Consider the following 20482-nt stretch of genomic DNA (forward strand, 5'->3'; position numbering starts at 1 on the left):
CACCCTCCAACTTCCTGGAAACTGAGGCAGCCCAGGTAGGGCCCAGGGGAGTTTCTTGGAAGATGGGCTTTAAAAAAAAAAGCCCAGATTCAATGCTTCCCCAGTCCTTTGGCCTTGGGCAAATCCTTCTCCCTCCCTGAGCCTCAGTTTCCTCCTCTGTAAAATGGGGCTGCCACCCGTTCCCTCCTGGGATGGTTGGGAGGAACACGTGCGGGTGCATGAAGTCCTTGGCACAGGCCTGGCACAAGGGAGGCGTTCGATCCACGTATGTCCTGTTCCCGTCTTCAGCTGCTCTGGCCAGCCACGAATTGGACTTGACTGGTCCAAAGGTTCCCCTCCTGACCCCAGCAGAAGCTGCAGGGGAGAAACAGTGATTCTTGGAAAGTCACCACCAAGTCCTTCCAGAAACTGGAGGGCCACTGGTCAACATGTCACCTGGCATCCACACCAACCGCCAGGCCCTGAGTACCCCTACCTGACCTCTCAGCTGACCAAATCAAACACCACAGTCCTGCTCACCACTCCGTGTCTACCCCGCGCTGGGCACTGGGGACTCGTCAAACACCATCAGGCCCTGCCTCCCTAAAGTCATCTCGCTCAGCTCTCCCCTGCTCAAAGCTGCCAGGCTATGTATCAGACAAATGGATGATATCCGTATACATTTACACACATGCCACACCACACCACACCACACCACACCTGCAGAGTACTGCTGCATTTAGCACGAAGTCCCTAGTCTGCAGCTGGGCATTCCAGGCCCCTCTTGGTCAGGCCAGCTTCCTCTGTTGTCTTTCCCCACACCCAAGCCACAGCCAGCTCCCCACTCCTACATGGCCGCCTGCTTTGGTCACCATGGAAAGAGCTTAGTTTGCGGTCTGGGCCACAGGAAGATGTGATCTGGAGTCTGCAGAACCTCCAGGCTTCAGCCTCGCAGGGTCTCGTGCTTGCAATGCCACAACCCTTCTCTAGCAATCTATGACACACGTCCAGACCCACCTTGGTCTTCACCTCCTCCAGGAAGCCTTCCTTGATGCCCACCCCTCCAGGCCAGTATAGGTACCTTATTCCCAGGGGGAGCTGCCTGGTGTCCCCAGATCCTCCTGTCACTGATGTCCCATCAGGATGAAATAGCACCAGTCCCCACCCACCATCCTGGTGTGTCCTCTCCCCATAAATGTGGGTGTCCACCTGCCAGTCCTCCTTGCTCTCAGCATCTGCAGCTGTCCTCTGCCCAGCAGCCTGCTGGGCTCCATTCTGGAGACACCCCAACCCTCATCTTATCCCAAGGGCCTTGCAATGCTGAGTTAACTTGGATAACAGCAATCCCAATGCTGGCCACCAAACAACTTGACATTCAGGGTTAGACATGATGCTTCTTAGGAATTTGTCAACCATCTTTCCCCACAGAGAATCTCTCACAAGCTGGGAGTCGGGAAACCTAACCTCTCAGAGTGTTCTGGAAACTCCTTCTCCCTTCTCGGGTCCCCTCACCCTTCTCATTTCTAATGCCAAAGCTTCAGAACTTCTGCTCCTTGGAGATCCCAGGAGGGGCCTCACCTGACAGGATTTACTCTCTGCCAATATGCAAAAGTGGCTACTGTCAGTCATTTTAAATCGACATTGCTATGGAATGAAAGGTGTCTCCCACATTTCTAATGTTGAAGTCCTGACTGCCAGTTCTGGAGAATGTCACTGTATTTACGGAGGTTATTAAGTTACAGTGAGGTCATTAGAGTGGGAATGACTGTCTTCCTAAGCCAGTGTGACAGATGTCCTTATGAGAAGAGGAGATGAGGACACAGAAGGGTGCACAGGGAAGACCCATGGAGACACAGGGAGAAGATGGCCAACGACAAGCCAAAGAGAGCAGCCTCAGAAGAAGCCAACCCTGCTGTACCTGGATCCTGGATTTCCAGCCTCCAGAACTGGGAGGAAATAGATTTCTGCTACTTAAGGCACCACCAGGCTTGGGACTGCATTCTGGCCGCCCTAGCAGACTCATGTAGATGTTTCTCATGCATCTTGCTCATTGTGCTGTCCTCACCTATTAATGAGCCTGGGCAGATCAGACCATTCATCCCACAGAGCCTAGAAACCACTACGCCCAGAATGCGTGTCCTGGGTGAAGACCTTCTGTGATGAACAGAACTGGCTTCACCGGCTTTTTAAATCATCAGGCACGGGAAGATGGCGGCCGGACAACGTTGCTCCCTCCCCATCTGCGAAGCACCATCCCATACGCCCTGAATGAAAGGCTCCCCAACATTTTACCAATGAGTAAACCAAGGCCAGGGAAGACAAGTGACTTGCCTGAGGTCATTCACGGAGTCAGAGTCGTTAGAGAGGAGAGACTGAAGCCCACAGGTCCCGGAGCGGGGGGCCTGAGAGGTAGCAGGCTGGTTTGAGTGGCTCTGCAGTGTCCACACTCTGGAAGGAGACAGAGAGGGCCTGGGTTTGAATCCTGACTCATCCTCTTATTTGCTGTGTGTGAGCAGGTTCCTGGCCTCTTTGAACTGGGCCTCAGTTTCCACATGTGAACAATGAGGCTGATAAATATAAGAGGACATGCAGTGCTCAGCACCGTGTCTGGCCCACGGAACGGGCTCAAGAATTGTTGGAAAGGCTGCTGCCCCCGCTAACAAACACAGCATTCCCAAAATACTTGCCGACTCCGCACCTGGCCCCACAGGAAGTCTAACAAAGAGCTTGGGTAGAAGCTTTTCCTGCCAGTCGACATGGGGGAGGTGGCCACACAACCTCTGTCCACCTCTGAGCACTGCCCCCACTCGCTCTATCATTTACCCTCCTCCTGGCCTTACAGGGCCCAGGCACTCGATAAGGTTCAATGGCTCATTGTTCTCCATCCAGGCCCAAACCAGGCCAGGCCTGCCGGGAACCAGCAACTAAAAATAGCCCCACAGGGTGTTTGGGTCCAGCTGCTTCTCTCAGTCCGGGGGTCAAGAGGTGCCCGCGCTCTTCCTGGTCACTGCTTTGGGTGAAGGCCAGCTTGGCCGACTGCCGGATCACCCTGACTGGAGAGCCCAGACTCACACCCACAAAATATTTAATGGAAAATTCAAGAGCTGCTATGATTCCCCAAGGGACAGAGCCTTGGTGCAGACTTTCAGAGGAGTTCAGAGTTCAGAGGTGGGGCGGGACTCAGCCTGCCAAGGACTGGGAGAAAGGGCCTGGAAGAACAGGCTGGAATTGGCAACGCAAAGACAGACAGGGAAGGCATCCCAGGTGGCAGGGACAGCAGAAGCAAGGGATGAGGAGGAGGCTCGGTGTGACAATGAGAGGCTGCAGGGGGGCTATTTGGCAGAGCAGGAGGGGCATCTTCAAGGGGAGGCCCAGGCTCGTTCCAGAAGGGCCCCGAATGCCTGGCGAGACTTAAAATAAAAGAAAAAAGAAAAAAAGAATAAAATGGGAAGACTCACTCTACCTGATTGATTGATTTTTTTTTTTTTTTTTTTTTTTTTTTTTTTTTTTGAGACGGAGTCTCGCTCTGTCGCCCAAGCTGGAGTGCAGTGGCGCGATCCTGGCTCACTGAAAGCTCCGCCTCCTGGGTTCATGCCATTCTCCTGCCTCAGCCTCCCGAGTAGCTGGGACTACAGGCGCCCACCAACGCGCCCGGCTCATTTTTTGTATTTTTAGTAGAGACAGGGTTTCACCATGGTCTTGATCTCCTGACCTTGTGATCCGCCAGCCTCGGCCTCCCAAAGTGCTGGGATTACAGGCATGAGCCACCGCGCCCGGCCGATTTTTTTATTTTTTTATTTTTTTATTTTTTTTTGGCAGAGGGGACACAGTCTCACTCTGTTGCCCAGGCTGCAGTACAGTGGCATGATCTCAGCTCACTGCAAACTCCGCCTCCCGGATTTGAATGATTCTCCTGCCTCAGCCTCCCGAGTAGCTGGGATTACAGGTGCCCGCCACCTTAGCTGGCTAATTTTTGTGGGTTTTTTTAGTAGAGATGGGATCTCACCATGTTGGCCAGGCTGGTCTCGAACTCCTGACCTCAAGTGATCCACCCACCTTGGCCTCCCAAACTGCAGGGATTACAAGCGTGAGCCACCATGCCCGGCCCACTCTACCTGATTTTAAGACATCATATAGTACAGTAACCAAGACTGTGTGGCACTGGCAGAGAGATGGAAACACAGATCATTGGAACAGAGAACCTAGACATACACCCACAGGGTGTGACCAACTGATTTTTGACAAAGGTGCAAAATTTCACACCCACTGGGATGGCTGTAATAAAAAAGACATCATACGTCCTGGTGCGGTGGCTCACACCTGTAATCCCAGCACTTTGGGAGGCTGAGGTGGGCTGATTGCTTGATCTCAGGAGTTCGAGGCCAGCCTGGTCAAGATGATGAAACCTTGTCTCTACAAAAAGTACAAAAATTAACTGGGCACAGTGGCAGGCACCTGTAATCCCAGTTACTCAGGAGGCTGAGGCAGGAGAATCAGTTGAGCTGGGGAGGCAGAGGCTGCAGTGAGCCAAAATCATACCATTTGCACTCTGGCGAGGGCAACAGGAGCAAAACTCTTGTCTTTTAAAAAAAATGATAATAATAACAAGTGTTGGTGAAGATGTGTAGAAATTAGACTCCTCACACACTGCTGGTAGAGATGTAAATGGCAAAGTTTGGCATTTCCTCAAAAGGTTACACACAGAGCTTGTTTATGACTCAGCAGTTGTACATCTAGGTAAATACCCAAGAAAAGTGGAAATGTAAGTCCCCTAGAGAACTTTGTACATGCCCATTCATAGCAACATTATTCATAATCGACAAAAAGTAGAAACGACCCAAATGTCCATCAACTAATGAATGGATAAATCAAATGCGGTCTGTTCTGTGGTATGTAAAATGTGGTATACACAATGGAATTTTATTAGGCAATAAAAAGAAACTAACTACTGATACACGCCACAACACGGTGAACCTTGAAAACATTATGCTAAGCGAAAGAAGCCAGTTGCAAAGGACCACGTATTGTGTGATTCCATTTACATGAAAGGTCTACAACAGGCAAATCTGTAGAGGCAGAAAGGAGATTCGTGGTAGTCCCAGGCTGGAAGGGTGAGGTATATGGGAGGGAGTGACTGCTAATGGGTATGATGTTGTTTTAGGGGCTGATGAAAATGTTCTAAAATTGATTGTGATAACGATTGTACAACTCTGTGAATACGCTAAAAACCACTGAATTGTAACCTTGAAAGAGGTAAATTGTCCCATATGTACTTATACCTCAATAAAGCTGTTTTTTTAACAAAAGCAATTCAGCAGAAGAAGGATAGTCTTTTCAGCAAATGGTGCTGAAGCAACTGGCTATCCTTTTTTATTGTTTATTTTTTTGAGACGGAGTTTCCCTCTTGTTGCCCAGGTTAGAGTGCAATGGTGCGATCTCGGCTCACTGCAACCTCCGCTTCCTGGGTTCAAGCTGTTCTCCTGCCTCAGCCTCCTGAGTAGCTGGGATTACAGGCAACCACCACCATGCCTGGCTAATTTTTGTATTTTTAGTAGAGACAGAGTTTCACCATTTTGGCCAAAGCTGGTCTTGAACTCCTGATGTCAGGTGATCCAGTTGCCTCAGCCTCCCAAAGTGCTGGGATTACAGACGTGTGCCACTGCTCCCAGCCGCAATTGGCTATCCTTGTGCAAAAAAAAGAAGAACCTCAACCTAAACCTCACATCATACGAGAATTAGCTCAAACTAGATCAAAGATTTAAATGAAAAACAATACAACGTTCAGAAGAAAACAAACGAAAAAATCTTCAGGATTTTCCTGTACAACCCAGTAATTGCACTCCTGGTTATTTATCCCAGATAAATGAAAAGTCACATCCCCACAAAACTCTCTCTACAATAGTTCATAGCAGCTTTATATGTAACAGCCTCACTACCTGTACAGCGCCTAGGGCTTAGTGAAAAGCTCTTAGGCAACAGCAAGAGCATGATCCATTTTTTAAAAAGGACAAATTGTACTTCATCAACAGTAAAAACTTTTGCTTTGCAAAAGACACTGTTACAAGGATGAAAAGACAGGCTACAGACTGAGAACATTATTTGCAAATCGTATATCTGACAAAGGATTCATACATAAACTGTATAAACTCTCAAAACTCAACAGTAGGCCGGGCGCGGTGGCTCAAGCCTGTAATCCCAGCACTTTGGGAGGCCGAGACGGGCGGATCACGAGGTCAGGAGATCGAGACCATCCTGGCTAACACGGTGAAACCCCGTCTCTACTAAAAAATACAAAAAACTAGCCGGGTGAGGTGGCGGGCGCCTGTAGTCCCAGCTACTCGGGAGGCTGAGGCAGGAGAATGGCGTAGACCCGGGAGGCGGAGCTTGCAGTGAGCTGAGATGCGGCCACTGCACTCCAGCCTGGGCGACAGAGCGAGACTCCGTCTCAAAAAAAAAAAAAAAAAAAAAAAAAAAAAAAAAAAAAAAACTCAACAGTAAAAAAGCAAACAATGTAATTAGAAAATGGGCAAAAGACATGGAAAGACAGTTCACCAATGAGGACATATAGACGGCAAATAGTACATGAAAAGATGTTCAATATCACCAGCCATTAGGAAAATGCAAATTAAGACCTGGATGAAAATCACCACGTATCTGTTAGAACAGCTAAAATAAAACATTGGGACAACATTAAATACTGGCAAGAATGCAGAGACATTGGATCTCTCGTGGTACAGCTACTCTGGAAGATAGTTAGTTGGCAGTTTCTTAAAAACTAAACCTATACTTACAGCACAACCCAGCAATTGCACTCCTGGTCATTTATCCCAGAGAAATGAGAAGTTACATCCACACAAAACTCTCTCAACAACAGTTCATAGCAGCTTTATATGTCATAGCCCCAAACTGGAAATGACCAAAATGTTCCTCAAGAGGCAAATGGCTAAACAAACAGTTGTACATCCACACCACAGAATGTTACTCAGCAATAAATAGGATTGAACGCAACATAAATAGGATACCCACAACATCTTGGATGAAGCTCAAGGACATTATACTGAGTGAAAAAAGACAATCTTAAAAGGTCACATACTGTACAATTCCATTTATATCACATTCTTGAAATGACAAAATTATATAGATAGAGAACAGATTAGTGGTTGCGAGGGGTTAGGGATGGGGAATGCGTGTGCCTATAAAAGGGTATCGAGGGAGATCTTCGTGGTGATGGAATAGTTCCATATCTTGATTGCGGTGGTGTTTATACAAATCTGCATGTGATAAAACGGCATAGAACTCTACATACGTATTGTCCCAATGTCAATTTCAATTTTTGATATGGTACCATAATTATGTAAGATGTGCTCATTGGGGCACACCAGGTGAAGGGTACATGAGACCTCTCTATACTATCTTTGCAATTTCCTGTGAATATATAATTATTTCAAAATTTAAAAGTTTAAAACACATACACACGTTTTCACTGCAGTGAGAACTTTACCCAGTAGACCCTGACCCTTCTGCCTGGGGGAATAGAGTTACAGTGAGCAGATCTGAGCCCAGCCCACAGGGAGGGGCCATGTCCAGCCCAGCTCCTCCTAGGTCAGTTGACTACAGAAGCATAAGAGAGAATAAGTGATGGTTATTTGAGGTCATTGTATTTTGGGGTGGGTTTTATTGATTGATTGATTGATTGATGATTATTTTTTTTTCGAGATGAAGTCTCGCTCTGTCGCTCAGGCTGGAGTGCAGTGGTGCAATCTTGGCTCACTGCAACCTCCACCTCCTGGGTTCAAGTGATTCTCCTGCCTCAGCCTCCCAAGTAGCTGGGAATACAGGCATGTGCCACCACACCTGGCTAATTTTTGTATTTTTAGTAGAAACAGGGTTTCACCATGTTGGCCAGGCTGGTGTTTAACTCCTGACCTCAAGTGATCCACCCCACTCAGCCTCCCAATCACGGGATTATAGGCGTGAGCCACTGCGCCCGGCCTGGGGTGGTTTGTTTTGCAGCACTGTTGTATCAATAGCTAGCTGATACATACCCACTTGCCCCACTTCCTCTCCATAGCCCTACGAGGATGGACATCTGTCATTGATGACAGTGGCGGAGACAGCTTGTTGTGCCCAACATCTGCTCTGCCTTTGTATTACCCGAGAGTAACAGAACCTCTGATTTTTATCTGGCCACATGGCTATCTAGATTAACACTACATTTCCCAGCTTTCCTTCTTCTCATTTATTTATTTATTCATTTTCAGAGACAGGGTCTCACTATGTCACCCAGGCTTGAGTGCAGTGGCACCATCATAGCTCATTGCAGTCTTGAACTCCTGGGCTCAAGGGTTTCTCCCGTCTCAACCTCCTGAGTTCACTACCATGCCTGGCTGATTTTTTATTGTTTGTAAAGACAGGGTCTCAGTATGTTATCCATAGTGAGGCTCATAGTGAGGCTGGTCTCAAACTCTTGGCCTCAGGTGATCCTCCCACCTCGGCCTCCCAAAGTGTTGGGATTACAGGTGTGAACCACCGCTCCCAGCCTCCTTCTAAACAGGTGTGGCCATGTGCTCAGTTCTGGCCAATGGGGTGTAAGGGAAAGTGTCATGTGACAGTTTCCGAGCACCTTCTCAGACACAACTGAAATTTACCTTTTACCCCCTCTTTCTTGGCCTCCAGCCCTGCGTGGTGGCTAGAGCTCAAGTAGCCATCTTGGACAGGAAGCGGAAGCTACATTTTGAGGATGGCAAAGTAACAGAAGAGACAAAATCAGGGTTCCTGATGATCACAAAAAGACCACGCCAGCACTAGGCTGCTTCTACCCGAGTTTCCTTTATGGGAGAGATAGAAACTTCTGCCTTGTGTTTTTGTCACTCACAACAGAACACAGTCTTTACTCATGCAGTGGCTTCTTATCCAGACTTTTTGTTCATGGGCTTGTCCTGTGCAACCCACCATGCTAAGCAATATATGGCCTTTTATCCAATAAATAATTTATTAAGCACCTCCCATGCGCCAGGCACTGTGATTGATAAGGCTGGGGATACAGTGAGAAGTAAGACGGACAGTGTTCCTGCCCTGAGGGGCTTATGGTTGAAAGGAAGAGACAGCAATGAATGAACACATGCCTGTGTATAATTACAACCTGCGACAAGCACCATGAAACAGGAGCAGGAGACTTTGGGAGCAGTCAGCAGGGGCCTTCTTATAGTCAGGGTTATCAGGGGGAAGGGATACAGCCTACTCAAGAGCACAGGCTTCAGAGCCAGCCCAGCCTGAGTTCAAATCCCGTTTCCTCTTGCTACTATGGAACCTTGGACAAGGCGCAGTCTCTCTGCCCCGCAGCTGTTTTATCTGAAAAATAGACATTTAGTTGATAAAACATTGATACTGCATTTACAATGTGCCAGGGATGGTTCTAAGCACTCTGCAGGTAGTAACTGTGGAGGAGTCTTACAGCTACCTTCTAGTACAGGCCTATTCCTATCCCCATGTACTGAGTACTGGGTAAACTGAGGCCCAGAAAGTGAAGTCAGTTGCCCGAGTTTACACAACTAAGTGGAAGAGCTGGGAGTTCCCCTAAGCCATCTGTCCCCAGGCCTGGCCTCGGGGCACTATGCTGTAGTGATTAATAATAACAGCTCTTAACTCCCAGGATTTTGGGGAGCTTGAAAAAAGAAAACGTCAGTCAAGTACTTAGCACAGTGCCCGGAAAATGTTAAATGTTAGCTATCATCCTTATCCTCCTCCTCATCATTCTCATTAACTAAGGGGGCGGGGGAAAGAGTCTTCCAGGGAGAGAGGACTGCAAGTGCTAAGGCCCCGAATGGAAGGAAGCGTGGTGCATCCGAGGACCAAAAGGCAGACCAGAGGGGCTGAATGCAAACACCTCACCCCTATACTGTATTTTATTTGATCACAACAACTGTACTAGGTAAGAACTATTATTAGCTAGTTATAATCTCTTTAATGCTCTGTAAATGCGGAAACAGTAGCCCAGAGAGGTTAAGTGACTTGCCAAAGGTCACGCAGTAAAGAACCATCTGGGCCGGGTGCGGTGGCTCAAGCCTGTAATCCCAGCACTTTGGGAGGCCGAGATGGGCGGATCACGAGGTCAGGAGATCAAGACCTGGCTAACACGGTGAAACCCCGTCTCTACCAAAAAAGACAAAAAACTAGCCGGGCGAGGTGGCGGGCGCCTGTAGTCCCAGCTACCCGGGAGGCTGAGGCAGGAGAATGGCGGGAACCCGGGAGGCAGAGCTTGCAGTGAGCTGAGATCTGGCCACTGCACTCCAGCCTGGGCGACAGAGCGAGACTCCGTCTCAAAAAAAAAAAAAAAAAAAAAAAAGAACCATCTGAACCTGGACTCAAGCCCAGGTCTGTCAGCCTCCGAAGCCCATGCCTCCACTTACCACCCTCCCCTGCCTTGGAATGGACGGAACTCGAGAGCAAGCCAGTTCCTGCTGCAATAGCAGCTCAGAAGGAAAAGCTATACAGCCTGAGGCGTCAGAATCGGATGGTTCCTGGAGAGCACTTTGAACATGCCCCACCCATTTTTAAGATGGGGAATGTGAGGCCCAGTGAGGAAAGGGACCTGCCACAGACAGATTGGCAGCAGAACTGGGCCCAGAGACTGTATCCCCCTCCAGTCTTGGGGGGGCCATCAGCTTTGCCTTTGTTCAGGCCCTTCTTTTTTATATCTCCCTGGTGATAGCAAACTGCGCTGACTCCCCTGAGAGGGGCAGCTCCGGTGGGTGCGGTGCTTGTGTGTGCTGGGGGTAATGTGGGGATGGACTTTGCCTCAAGGGCAGGAGCTTGTAAAAAACCAGCAGATCAGGTCCCCAGCCTGGCTGGAGGACACAGGGGCAGTGTCCCCAGGGGCATGAACCCTGTAGACTGATGGGACTCCTTGGTAAACAGACTGCTCCATCCAAGTAGGCCTTCCAGTACCCTGGGAAGCAGCTCAGCAGAGCCCTAGCAACTCGAATGCACAGCTCACATACACACGTGCATACACACGCCCATGCACACACACCCCGCCGTGTACAGAGGCAGCTTGGCCTGGATCCCAGCCCCCCACACCCCACAGAGCACCATCTGCCCCTTCAGAAGGTCCTCACAAAGGAGGAAAAGCTGGATTCTCCTTGTGTGTCAAGAGAAGAAGCCAAGGACCAGAGCAGAGAGGGGCCTCATCCAAGGTCACACAGAGGTTTGGGACAGATCCGAGCGCAGAGCCCAGAATTCCTGACTGCCAGGCCAGCTACCTGATGAGGCAGATGCTATTCGGTTGCCTTTGAAACAGCAGGCAGGCAGGACCCCGCTGAGCCCATGTGGAACCTAGGGCGCAAACCCCACCCCCTTGGGGCCCTGCCCGTGTCGCTGAGTCACTGGCCTTGGAGCAGATGCGGGGGCAGCTTCCTCCTGCACAGCTGGTTGGGGCTTGGCCTGACAGCGCCTCCTGGACCGGCCTCCCTCCCTCTGCCCCGCAGGGCACGCTCCCTCCGTGCCTGGCCCCGTGCTGAGGGTTCACACATATTCATGAACCTGCCGAGTCCACACAAGTCCCAGGAGGTGGAATTATCATTCCCATTTCATAGTTAAAACAACTGAGGCTTGGAGAGGTAAAGCAACGTGTCACACAGTTCTACCAAGAACTGAGATTCCTTGCAGGACCGGACATCCGCACATTCATAAGCTCACTTATTCCTCGGACTTCCTTAGAAAAATTCTGCCCACAAGCCAAAGAGAACCAGCATCAAAAGCCCCTATCTGCAACTCCAGCTGAACCACTAAGTCTCGCAGACTGACTGGAGATGTGGATTCTTTTGGAAAGGCCTGGCTGAGGCTGCCTGGAAGTCAGGGATAGAGGTCCCCGTCCCTGTTCAGCCACGACGGGCTGTCCACTTTCTCTAAACCCTAATTTTCTCATTTGTAAACTGAAAATAATACTCAGCCCTTCCTCCCAGGGCTTTGTGAGGATCGATGGCAATGAGGCACGGAATGCGTGGTGTGTGCCTCTGCGTGGTCTAGGCTCCTATTTCTACCTGCCTCCTGGTACTGCCCTCCCCACTCCCAGCCATGCCTCTACTCTCTTCTGTACCCGGCAGATGGGATCAGTCTCACAGCTGTTCCTCAATCCCCTACTGCCTCCTCCCACCCAAGGAAGGGGGCACCAGTGCAGCAGGGGGCCCAGGGTACCCCCTTCCTCCTCCCTTCTCTGGCTAGGGAGAGGAGAGGCAAAGCCAGATGTTCCACAGATGTTGCCAGTTGTTAGCAAAACAACAAACAAGTGATTTTTTTGAGACCCCGTCAGGTCCATTGCTTGAGGGCCTGAGAGCTCCGAGGGAAAGGTGGGGCTGTGGGGGCGACACCAGGAGCCTGAGGTTTGGGCAGGAGGGGAGGTGAAGCAGAGAGGCCTTCTGGGGTGGGACGTCAGTGGGAGGAGTTTGGGGAGGAGACAGTAGGCTAAGGGACCCAGGCGTGCAGAGGCAGGGAGGTAGGGCGGGGAGCTGAGAGCTTGGTGCAAGCAAGAGGAGCAGGGAGGGGTGAAGCTGGAGAATCTGGTAGGTCCAGGGGTGGCTGCCTGGGCAGGAGGCCTGCAGGGGTGGTACTAACTTATCCCTCCTTCCCCACCCGGCCCCAGGACCCGACTTCAGATGGAGAGAACTTTGGAACCCCCAAGGGGCTCCCAGGCCCTTCTGAGCTCCGTCAGGGAAGGAATCAACAGAAATCCAAGGGTCCTAAGCACTGGGCAGCAGTTTGGACTCAATGGTCTCTTCCAAGCTGGAGAGTCTAGGAGGCTGTAGCTGGCCCAGACAGGTCAAGAGAGCACGTCACTCACATGGCAGAGGCCGAGAGCGTGAGGGACTTGACTCTCCCACCAGAAGCCTGGCTGCAGTTGGCACCTCTGCAGCTATCATCCAACTGAGTGGCACCCCCTCCTGCTGGCATCCAACTGAGTGGCACTGCTGTGCCCTCTTGCCTCTCCACCCACCACAACCTATTTGCCAGCTGACCCCAACTGCTCCCGGCAGGGCCAAGACTGGGCAGCAGTACGGAACACGCTGTTTCTGACTTACTCCCTGGAACTGGCTGGCTTTGTCCTCCAGCAAAACTGTTCCTGGAAGGACAAGGATCTGGGGTCTGAGACTAAAGGGCCCCCATCTTCTCTGGCCTGGGCAGGTGGAGAATGAGTTTTGCCACTCATCCTGTGACCCTGAATAATGAGATTGCTAACAGCAGCTCATGTTTATGAAGCACCTACCCCACGCCATGCACTGAACTAAACTTGTTGCATGCACGACCTCGCTTAGTCATTGCAACTCTGGGGTAAGTGCCAATGTGCACAATTTATAGATGAGAAAGCCGAGGGAAAGAGAAGGTACGTGACTTCTTCAAAGATTTGCAGCTAGTAGTAAATGGTGGAGTCAGAGACTGAGCCCCAGAGCCTGACTCCAAGGCCCTTCACCTCTATGGTGAAGAGTCCAGCTTCCCTTCCCTCCCCTCAGTCTTCCCATCTGTGGGATGGCGAGGAGCTGGATGGAATGACCTCACAGCTCCGCGATCCCACATTGACCGCCTAGAATTGCCAGAGACCAGAGAGCACTACTCCTTCCTCTCCTATGAAAGAAAATGGGAACCAGCCCAAATGACACTGTACAGATGAGACAACTGAGGCCTAAGCGGGCAGAGAATGTACCTAAAGTCCTCCAGGGAGCCCAGGCAGGGCCCAGGGAAGGGGGAAGGGGGAAGGGGACCCAGACACCTTTCTAGTCTGCCCTCCAGCTGCTCTGCACAGCCAAAGCCGCTCGGAGGCCAAGGGAACCAGGGTGTGTGTAATGGAAACCAAGCAGTGGGGCCTTCCGAAATGGGAATTCCATCTGCCTGACTTTGTTCTCCTGGACTTTGGTTTCCATGGCAACTCTGGGAACCAGGAGGTTGGGAAGGTGGAAGAGGGAAGGCCTGGTCCTAAACTGAATCCCTAGAATCTAAAGAACTGGAAAGGTGGGTCTCCTTGTGGACCCAGTGGCTCCTCCCAGCAGAAGATGTGAGAGAGGCCAGGTCAGGCAGGGAAGTCCTAGGCTCAGACCCAGTGCTGCCTCTACCATTTTGGGGGAGTAGGGAGTAGTATTATAGTCCTCCCTGGGCCCCAGTTTTCCCAGCTGTCAGGCCCCCACATCTCAGGCCTGGAAAAAACCTGGAAGGTGCCCTTGTTCAGAATTAGGAGCGCGACTGTTCCCAGGCCCTTCCAGCCTCTGTGAGGCCGTGAGTCTCTACAGTGGGAAAGCTCTTTACAGTCTGTAAAGCCCAATGACACTCATTGCCAGGTCCTGGAGAAAGACCCAGTGCCGCTCCTGGAGGGGCTCACACTCTGGTGCCAACACGTATCCAGCACCTACGGTATGCCTGACCCCAGGTTAGGACCCTGCTGCAGAACTGGCTCACCGGCTCTTCATCCCAGCGCTGAGGAGACAATAGAATCATCCCCATTCTTGCAGGCTCAGGGATGGGCAGTGACTCGCCAAGGTTACAGAGCAAATCAGTAAAGATAAGACTCAAACCCAGGACTGCCTGATTCCAAAGCCTGGCAGCCTTTGGAGACAGAAGAACCCATGCCTGACTCAGTACACGTGGTAAGGGCTAGTCAAGGAGAGGCCACGACCGCTGGGGAGCAGAGGGAAGGGGTTCTCTGCTGACCCGGGCTACTGTTGTTGCACAGAAGATTCTTCCAAAATGGGTTTCAAGGTTTGAAACCCGTTACAAGGTTTCAATTGTTTGATCTGCTGGTTTTTTACAAGCAATGTTTCAAGCAAGCATTAGGGCTCCCATTTGCAAGAGGGGCAGGAAAAGTCAGGTGCGGTCAGAGCGGCAGTCAGACAGCCCACCTCTCCCTCCTGATGAAGGTCTACCCAGCACCTGCTCCACACCCAGGCCCTGGCCCTAGTCCCCTGTAACCCTGAAGAAGGCTCAGTCCAACTCCCTGAAGGCCTCCAGAGACCAACAATTCTGATCCTCTCACTGTGCAGAGGGGCCAACAGGGCTGGCCTTGCCCAGCGAAATGAATGAGGGGAGGCAGGGCAGGGAGGAGCGAGCTGTACATGTCATCTGCAGCTCCAAGTCTCCAAGACCCTGGGCAGGGAAGAAGATCCAAGGAGATAGGGCCCAGCTCCTCCTGCATCAACTCCATCAAGCTTCATCTAAGACAGCCCTGCTGAGCCAGACCCCACCCTGGGCCATGCCCTGGCCCCTGGGAGGTTGTATATGTGGGGTCAGCTCTGGCATCAGCTGATACTGGGCTCTGGGCCTCTTCTGCCCACTTCTAGGCAACTGGCCCAGGTCCTCTCTTGAAGGATGCCCTGGGCCGTTCCTAAATTTGCATCTTCTGTTAGGTAGGAGGGGAAACAAAGGTACAGTGGGGAAAGCCTTGCCCAGGGCCACAGAAAGACTTTGTGAGTCCTATCTCCTGTCTCTACAGCTGTTCCTTCTGTCCAGAGACCTCCACAAGCTCACCACCACCCTTCCCGAGATTCTGGCCCCATCCACCTTCACCAGCCATCCCTGCACCAAGTGAAAGTTCTATTCGAACCTCAGGGTGTGGCGAGGCAGAGAAGTGAAGGAACTTGCTGAAAGACATGTGGCCAGCTGGCGACAAGCAAGGACTCCATCCTGTAGCCGGCAGAGTGCAGGCTTTGCAGTCAGTCAGACTTGGGCTGAACCCCTGCCACCTGCTGGCTACGTGACCTTCCCTGTCTGTGCTTCCATCTCCTCATCTGTAAAATGGGGATAAGCCCTACCTCCCAGGCTTGGGAAGGAGATGCAGTGACCACTAGAATGAGTGGCACGGCGCCTGGCACAGAGGAAGGCGTGCGAGAGCAGCCCTCACTAGTGTATCAGTGTATCTGGCTCCAGGATGGGGGCAGGTGATGGCAAGAGAGAAGTGGCTGAATCAACAGCCCAACGACCAACCCTCCCAGCCCCAGCCACCCTGGGAAGGCTTGAGACCAGGAACACACAAAAAGGGTCATGAACAAGAAATAACACAGGCCTTTTATTTGCTCCAGAACTCGGCTACTGTGTGGTCTGAGGGTGCCATGCTTTCCCAAAAGCCCCCAAGGGACACCCCACCCAGGGGGTGCCAGATCTTTGTGTGCAGCCAGACTGCAGTGTCCCCCAAGGCCGCCTTAGTCCAGAAGGCCAGCTGCCCACCACTGGTGCCCGGGACAAGCACATCCCCTGAAGCTGAAGAATGATGTCCACCTTTGTGTGGCAGCTTCTCACAAGGCATTGGCTAAAATATTGCACTTGTAAATCAGGAAAACTGATGAGGCAAGGGTTTCCTATTACAGGACAACGTGCCAAGCATCCAACTACTATTTAAATAAATAAAACTCAAAGTGGGGGTCTGAGCTGCGAGCTCCAATGGCCCTCCAGGAAGGCCCGAGAGCCTAGGCCTGGACCTCCTGCCCCATCAGCCAGTTCTTTAAGGAACTTGGTCAACATGAAGCCTCTGCGGTCTCCGAAGCAGGGAGCAGCAGCTCCAGATCTGGCTCGGCCGGGGCCCCCGACCTGCCAGGGTCCTTGGGCCCCCTCGTACCGGGGCAGTGGGTACCCCACGGGGCCCATCCTTCTACTCCTCCAGTAGCCTGGGCCTCTCTTGGTCCAGGCCTCACTTCCGTATGTCTATCCATCTGTCCAGAGACACAGCCTCTGGGGGCTTGCTTGCCCCCTCCGTCACAGTGGGGAGGGAGGCAGGTGGGCAGGAGACCCAGCCCGCCTGGTGTGAACGCTGAGCTCGACTCCAGTGGCCGGCCCCTAAAGCGGGGGACTCATCTTCTTCTGGTTAATAAGGTCCAGGTAGAGGTCAGAACGGAGAAAGCGAGGGTACGAGTCCTTTTCCATAAGCCCGAAGATGCGCTTCTGTGCCAGGTCGAAGCAGCCCCGCGTGACGCTCTGCAGGTTGTCCTTGGTGTGCTCCCGCGTGTAGGAGTCCAGGTTGACCTGCGAAGGCAGAGGGGCACGTGGTCAGGGTTGCCTGCTGGGGACTGACCGTAGGGCCCATGTGCCTGGAAGGGACCCATCCAGCCTCTCACCTCCAAGCCCCTCTGCCCACATCTTAAGGTTCATCTGAAGTGGAGACCCTCAGACCAGAGGATTCAAGTCCTGGCTCAGTCATTTCCTGAGGGGCTGGCAGCATTTATAAGGCTGAAAATACTACTCCGAGGGTTAGGCTTCCTGGGTTCAAATCCTAGCAGTGCCATACCTGGGTGTGTGACTTTAAGCAAATCACTTAAGTGCACTGAGCTTCAGTTGTCTAATCTACCAGCTAGCAATAATAGTACATTCCTCAAAGTGTGAAAACCAAGCAAGATCATCCATATAATGTGCTTTGCATATCCTGCCTGGCACACAGTAGACGCTAAATAGATGGGAGCAATTAAGATTTATCTCTCTGAGGCTGTCTCCTTTTTCTTTCTTTTTTTTTTTCCAAGACAGGGTCTTGCTCTGTCACTCAGGCTAGAGTGCAGCGGTGCGATCTCGGATCACTGCAACCTCCGCCTCCCAGGTTCAAGCAACTCTCCTGCCTCAGCCTCCTAAGTAGCTGGGACCACAGGTGCCTGTCACCACACCTGGCTAATTTTGTAATTTTAGTAGAGATGGGGTTTCGCCATGTTGGCCAGGCTGGTCTCGAACTCCTGACCTCAAGTGATCCACCTGCCTCAGCTTCCCAAAGTGCTGGGATTACTGGCATGAGCCACCGCACCCAGCCTGTCTCTTTGTTTCACAGGTTGTTGTGAGGATTAAACATGAGAGCACATACATAAAGGGCTCAGCACATGCCTGGCATGTGGCAGTGCCTTGGTGGTGGCCATTTTTATTACTAACTGGGATTCTGTTCTTCCCCTGATCTTAGCTTGCATCTTCCCCGCTGGGGACCTGGGCTCATGGAGTCATTCTGGCCTCTCCCCTTCCTATGCTGCTGGCTGCCACCTTGCAGCTGAAGAGCCACTGGGTCCTGGGGATTGGAGGGGCTGAGGGTCTGCCCTGAGGTCCTACCTCCTTGCATGCCTGGATCGCAATGTATTCAGCAAAGATCTTCTTGGCCTTGGATGCCATCTTGGACTGTGACTTGACCTTCTTGAAGTCCTCACAAGCCAACCAGAACTCCAGATTCTCCTCGCTGAACTCAGTGCGAAGGAAGGCTTGGAACACTGCTAACCCGTCTGTGAGGAGAACAGATCCTGGGGTAAGAGGCAGAGTCAGCTTCTCCTATCCTTAAGACCCCCCAGCTTACCCCTACAGGACTTTGAATACGGGCGTGCTGGGAACTGAGTACAATGCCCATCTCTGATAGCCAGGAGCCCTGGGATGTAGCCCCAGCCCTGCCACTGCCTCTTTCAAGGTCTCAGCCAGGTCTCTCCCTCTCTATGCCTCAGTGTCTTCATCTGTGAAATGGGGACTATCGATTCTGTCTCACGGAGCCATGAGAGGAGCCGATGGGACCAAGTCCATGACATGGCAGGCACATTACTCCCCGTGAAAGCCCTCAGTACTTAGAAATGTTTATTCTTATTCTGGGAATATGGATCTGAGCACACAGGTCCCACGGGCCTCCGGCAGGCAGTGCCAACTCCCATGGATGGGGAGGGGCTGGCAGAAGCTGGCTCAAAGGCCAGACCAAGGGCCTTGGCTTGGGCTCAGCCTCTCTGCAACAGCAAGGACACCCTGACGGCCCAGGAAAGGGAAGGCAGCCTCTCTAGCACCAGCTACACAGGGTCTGGATGGGGGCGAAGGGGAGAGGGAGGGAGGGCACAGGGAAGGGGCAGGCCAGCCCAACTTACATTTGTGAACCAGCAGCTTCTCCAAGGACTCGCCCCACTTGAGCGCTTCCTCTGAGGTGGGCCTGAGGGGTGAGGGAAGAAACACAGTGAGGGCACTGAGAGGCTTGGGGACCTGGGGGGAAGCTGGGCCTGGAGGCCTTTGTTTACTGCCCTGGGCCCAGGCTGTAGCTGAGCCCAGCTGGGGTGCCCAGGAAGGAGGCCCATCCTCTTTCTTGGGGCCAGGGTCCCTTCCAGCCCCCACCTCCATCCCACCTAGCCTGCCCCCTAGGGCAGCCCCTCCCTGTGAGGGCAGCTGCTCGCCAGGTACCCGGCTCCGTCTGTGAGAACCTCTGTCTCCTCAGAGCTGGATCAAGCCGGCAAGCCCCTTCCCCTCAACTCAGCACTCAGTCCTACTCCCCAGGGGGACAGTGAGTCCCCAAAGGGTCCCAGGGTGCCAGGGAGGACCTACTTGAATGACTTCATCATTTTGTCTGCCTTGCCCGCGGGAGGGGCTCCAGGGGACTCGTTCCGCCGTCTGAAGATGCCCAGCTTGTTCTTCATGTCCTTGGCTCTGGGGGCAGAAGCAGAAAAGAGGATTGCTCAGCCTGGCCCACTCGCCCCCGCAAATACAGGGTCGGGAGAGCTGGGTCAAGGGCACCTACTCCTTCATGGTGTGTCGCCTCTGCAGGTTCCCGTTGCGAGTGAGGTACATGCCTCGGAGCATCTCTGTAGGGCCCCCCACCTTGGGGCCGCAGAATGGTCTGCAGGAAACACCCCTCTGGCTCCTGTCCCCTACCCCGCGTCCTGGGCAGCTGGCAGCAACGGTGCAGGCTGCAGCCACACGCGCTCGCTGGAATCCTGGCCTGATGACTGGACTCCCGGGCACAAGCTGGGCTGGGACTCAGACAGGAGGAGCCAGGAAATGGGAGGGACCAGGACGGGGAGCGGAAAAAAAAATTCCTTCTGGCCAACCCTGAGAGGGAGCCGTGAAAGGGGCATGTGTCTGCAAGGGACAGCCTCTGGGGCCGCCCCGGCAGGAAGCCAGTCCCAGCTATTTGTGACTGGCCTCCTCGTTACTATGGCAGCAGGAAGACAGTGGTTGGGGGTGGGGGACAACAAGTCAGCAAATTGCTGAGAGGGAAGGAGGGAGCCAGGGGAGGCTCTGCCCACCAGGGTGGCAAGACTGGCTATTTTTAGCCAAGAACCATTTTTAGCTTTGTCAGTCCCCAAGGAGGCAGCAGAATTCAGCACTGGGTGAAACTGCTGGCCAGAAAGGGGTTAAATGCCTCTTGCTCACGTTCGCCCCCGTTTTCCCCAGACCCCCTGTACAGGGCACCTCCCAGAGAATGGCTCCTGCCAGCCGGCCTCTCAGCCTCAGTCACCCACATTGGCGACTTCTAGTCATGAATATACAGCAGTTCCCCAACGTCTTAGAAGTTTTAAGCCTGAATAACTTCAGAAGCAGAAGTCCTATAAACTTACAAAAACACCATTTTAAAGTTTAATTATGTAATGTTGTGTGCATAGTTTTGTGATTTTTGAATAATTAATTTTTCACTTTAAGTTTTGGTCTCCATCCTCCCAAAGATGGAAAATGCTCACTGAAACCAAAAATGAAAATGAAAAATTGATTATTCAAAAATCACAAAGCTAAAGACGTGCAAAAGAAATTTTAATTTTAATCTTTC

The 20482-nt window shown here is 52.1% G+C and overlaps 3 protein-coding genes across 13 annotated transcripts in view; 1 reads left to right on the forward strand and 2 right to left on the reverse strand.

Moving 5' to 3' along the window:
- ZNF618 (zinc finger protein 618) overlaps window positions 1-20482 on the reverse strand; it is a 562788-nt gene that overhangs the window by 432906 nt on the left and 109400 nt on the right. The gene's annotated exons all lie outside the window — the stretch shown is intronic.
- POLE3 (DNA polymerase epsilon 3, accessory subunit) overlaps window positions 1-20482 on the forward strand; it is a 353914-nt gene that overhangs the window by 157656 nt on the left and 175776 nt on the right. The window lies entirely within an intron of this gene.
- The window catches only part of RGS3 (regulator of G protein signaling 3), a 133210-nt gene continuing 128725 nt past the window's right edge, over window positions 15998-20482 (reverse strand). For 10 of the 11 annotated variants that reach the window (XM_050760975.1, XM_050760974.1, XM_050760973.1 and 7 more), the window contains 4 exons: window positions 19264-19365; window positions 18816-18877; window positions 18031-18197; window positions 15998-16974 (listed from right to left, as the gene is read on the reverse strand). In XM_050760975.1, coding sequence (XP_050616932.1) covers window positions 16789-16974; window positions 18031-18197; window positions 18816-18877; window positions 19264-19365 — 517 coding nt within the window. In that variant the 3' untranslated portion in view covers window positions 15998-16788. Of the gene's footprint in view, window positions 16975-18030; window positions 18198-18815; window positions 18878-19263; window positions 19366-19456; window positions 20375-20482 lie in introns of those variants that run through there. The other variant, XM_050760986.1, reaches the window with a different exon arrangement.

Source organism: Macaca thibetana, chromosome 15 (assembly GCF_024542745.1).
Source record: "Macaca thibetana thibetana isolate TM-01 chromosome 15, ASM2454274v1, whole genome shotgun sequence".
NCBI classification, from domain to species: Eukaryota; Metazoa; Chordata; class Mammalia; order Primates; family Cercopithecidae; genus Macaca; species Macaca thibetana.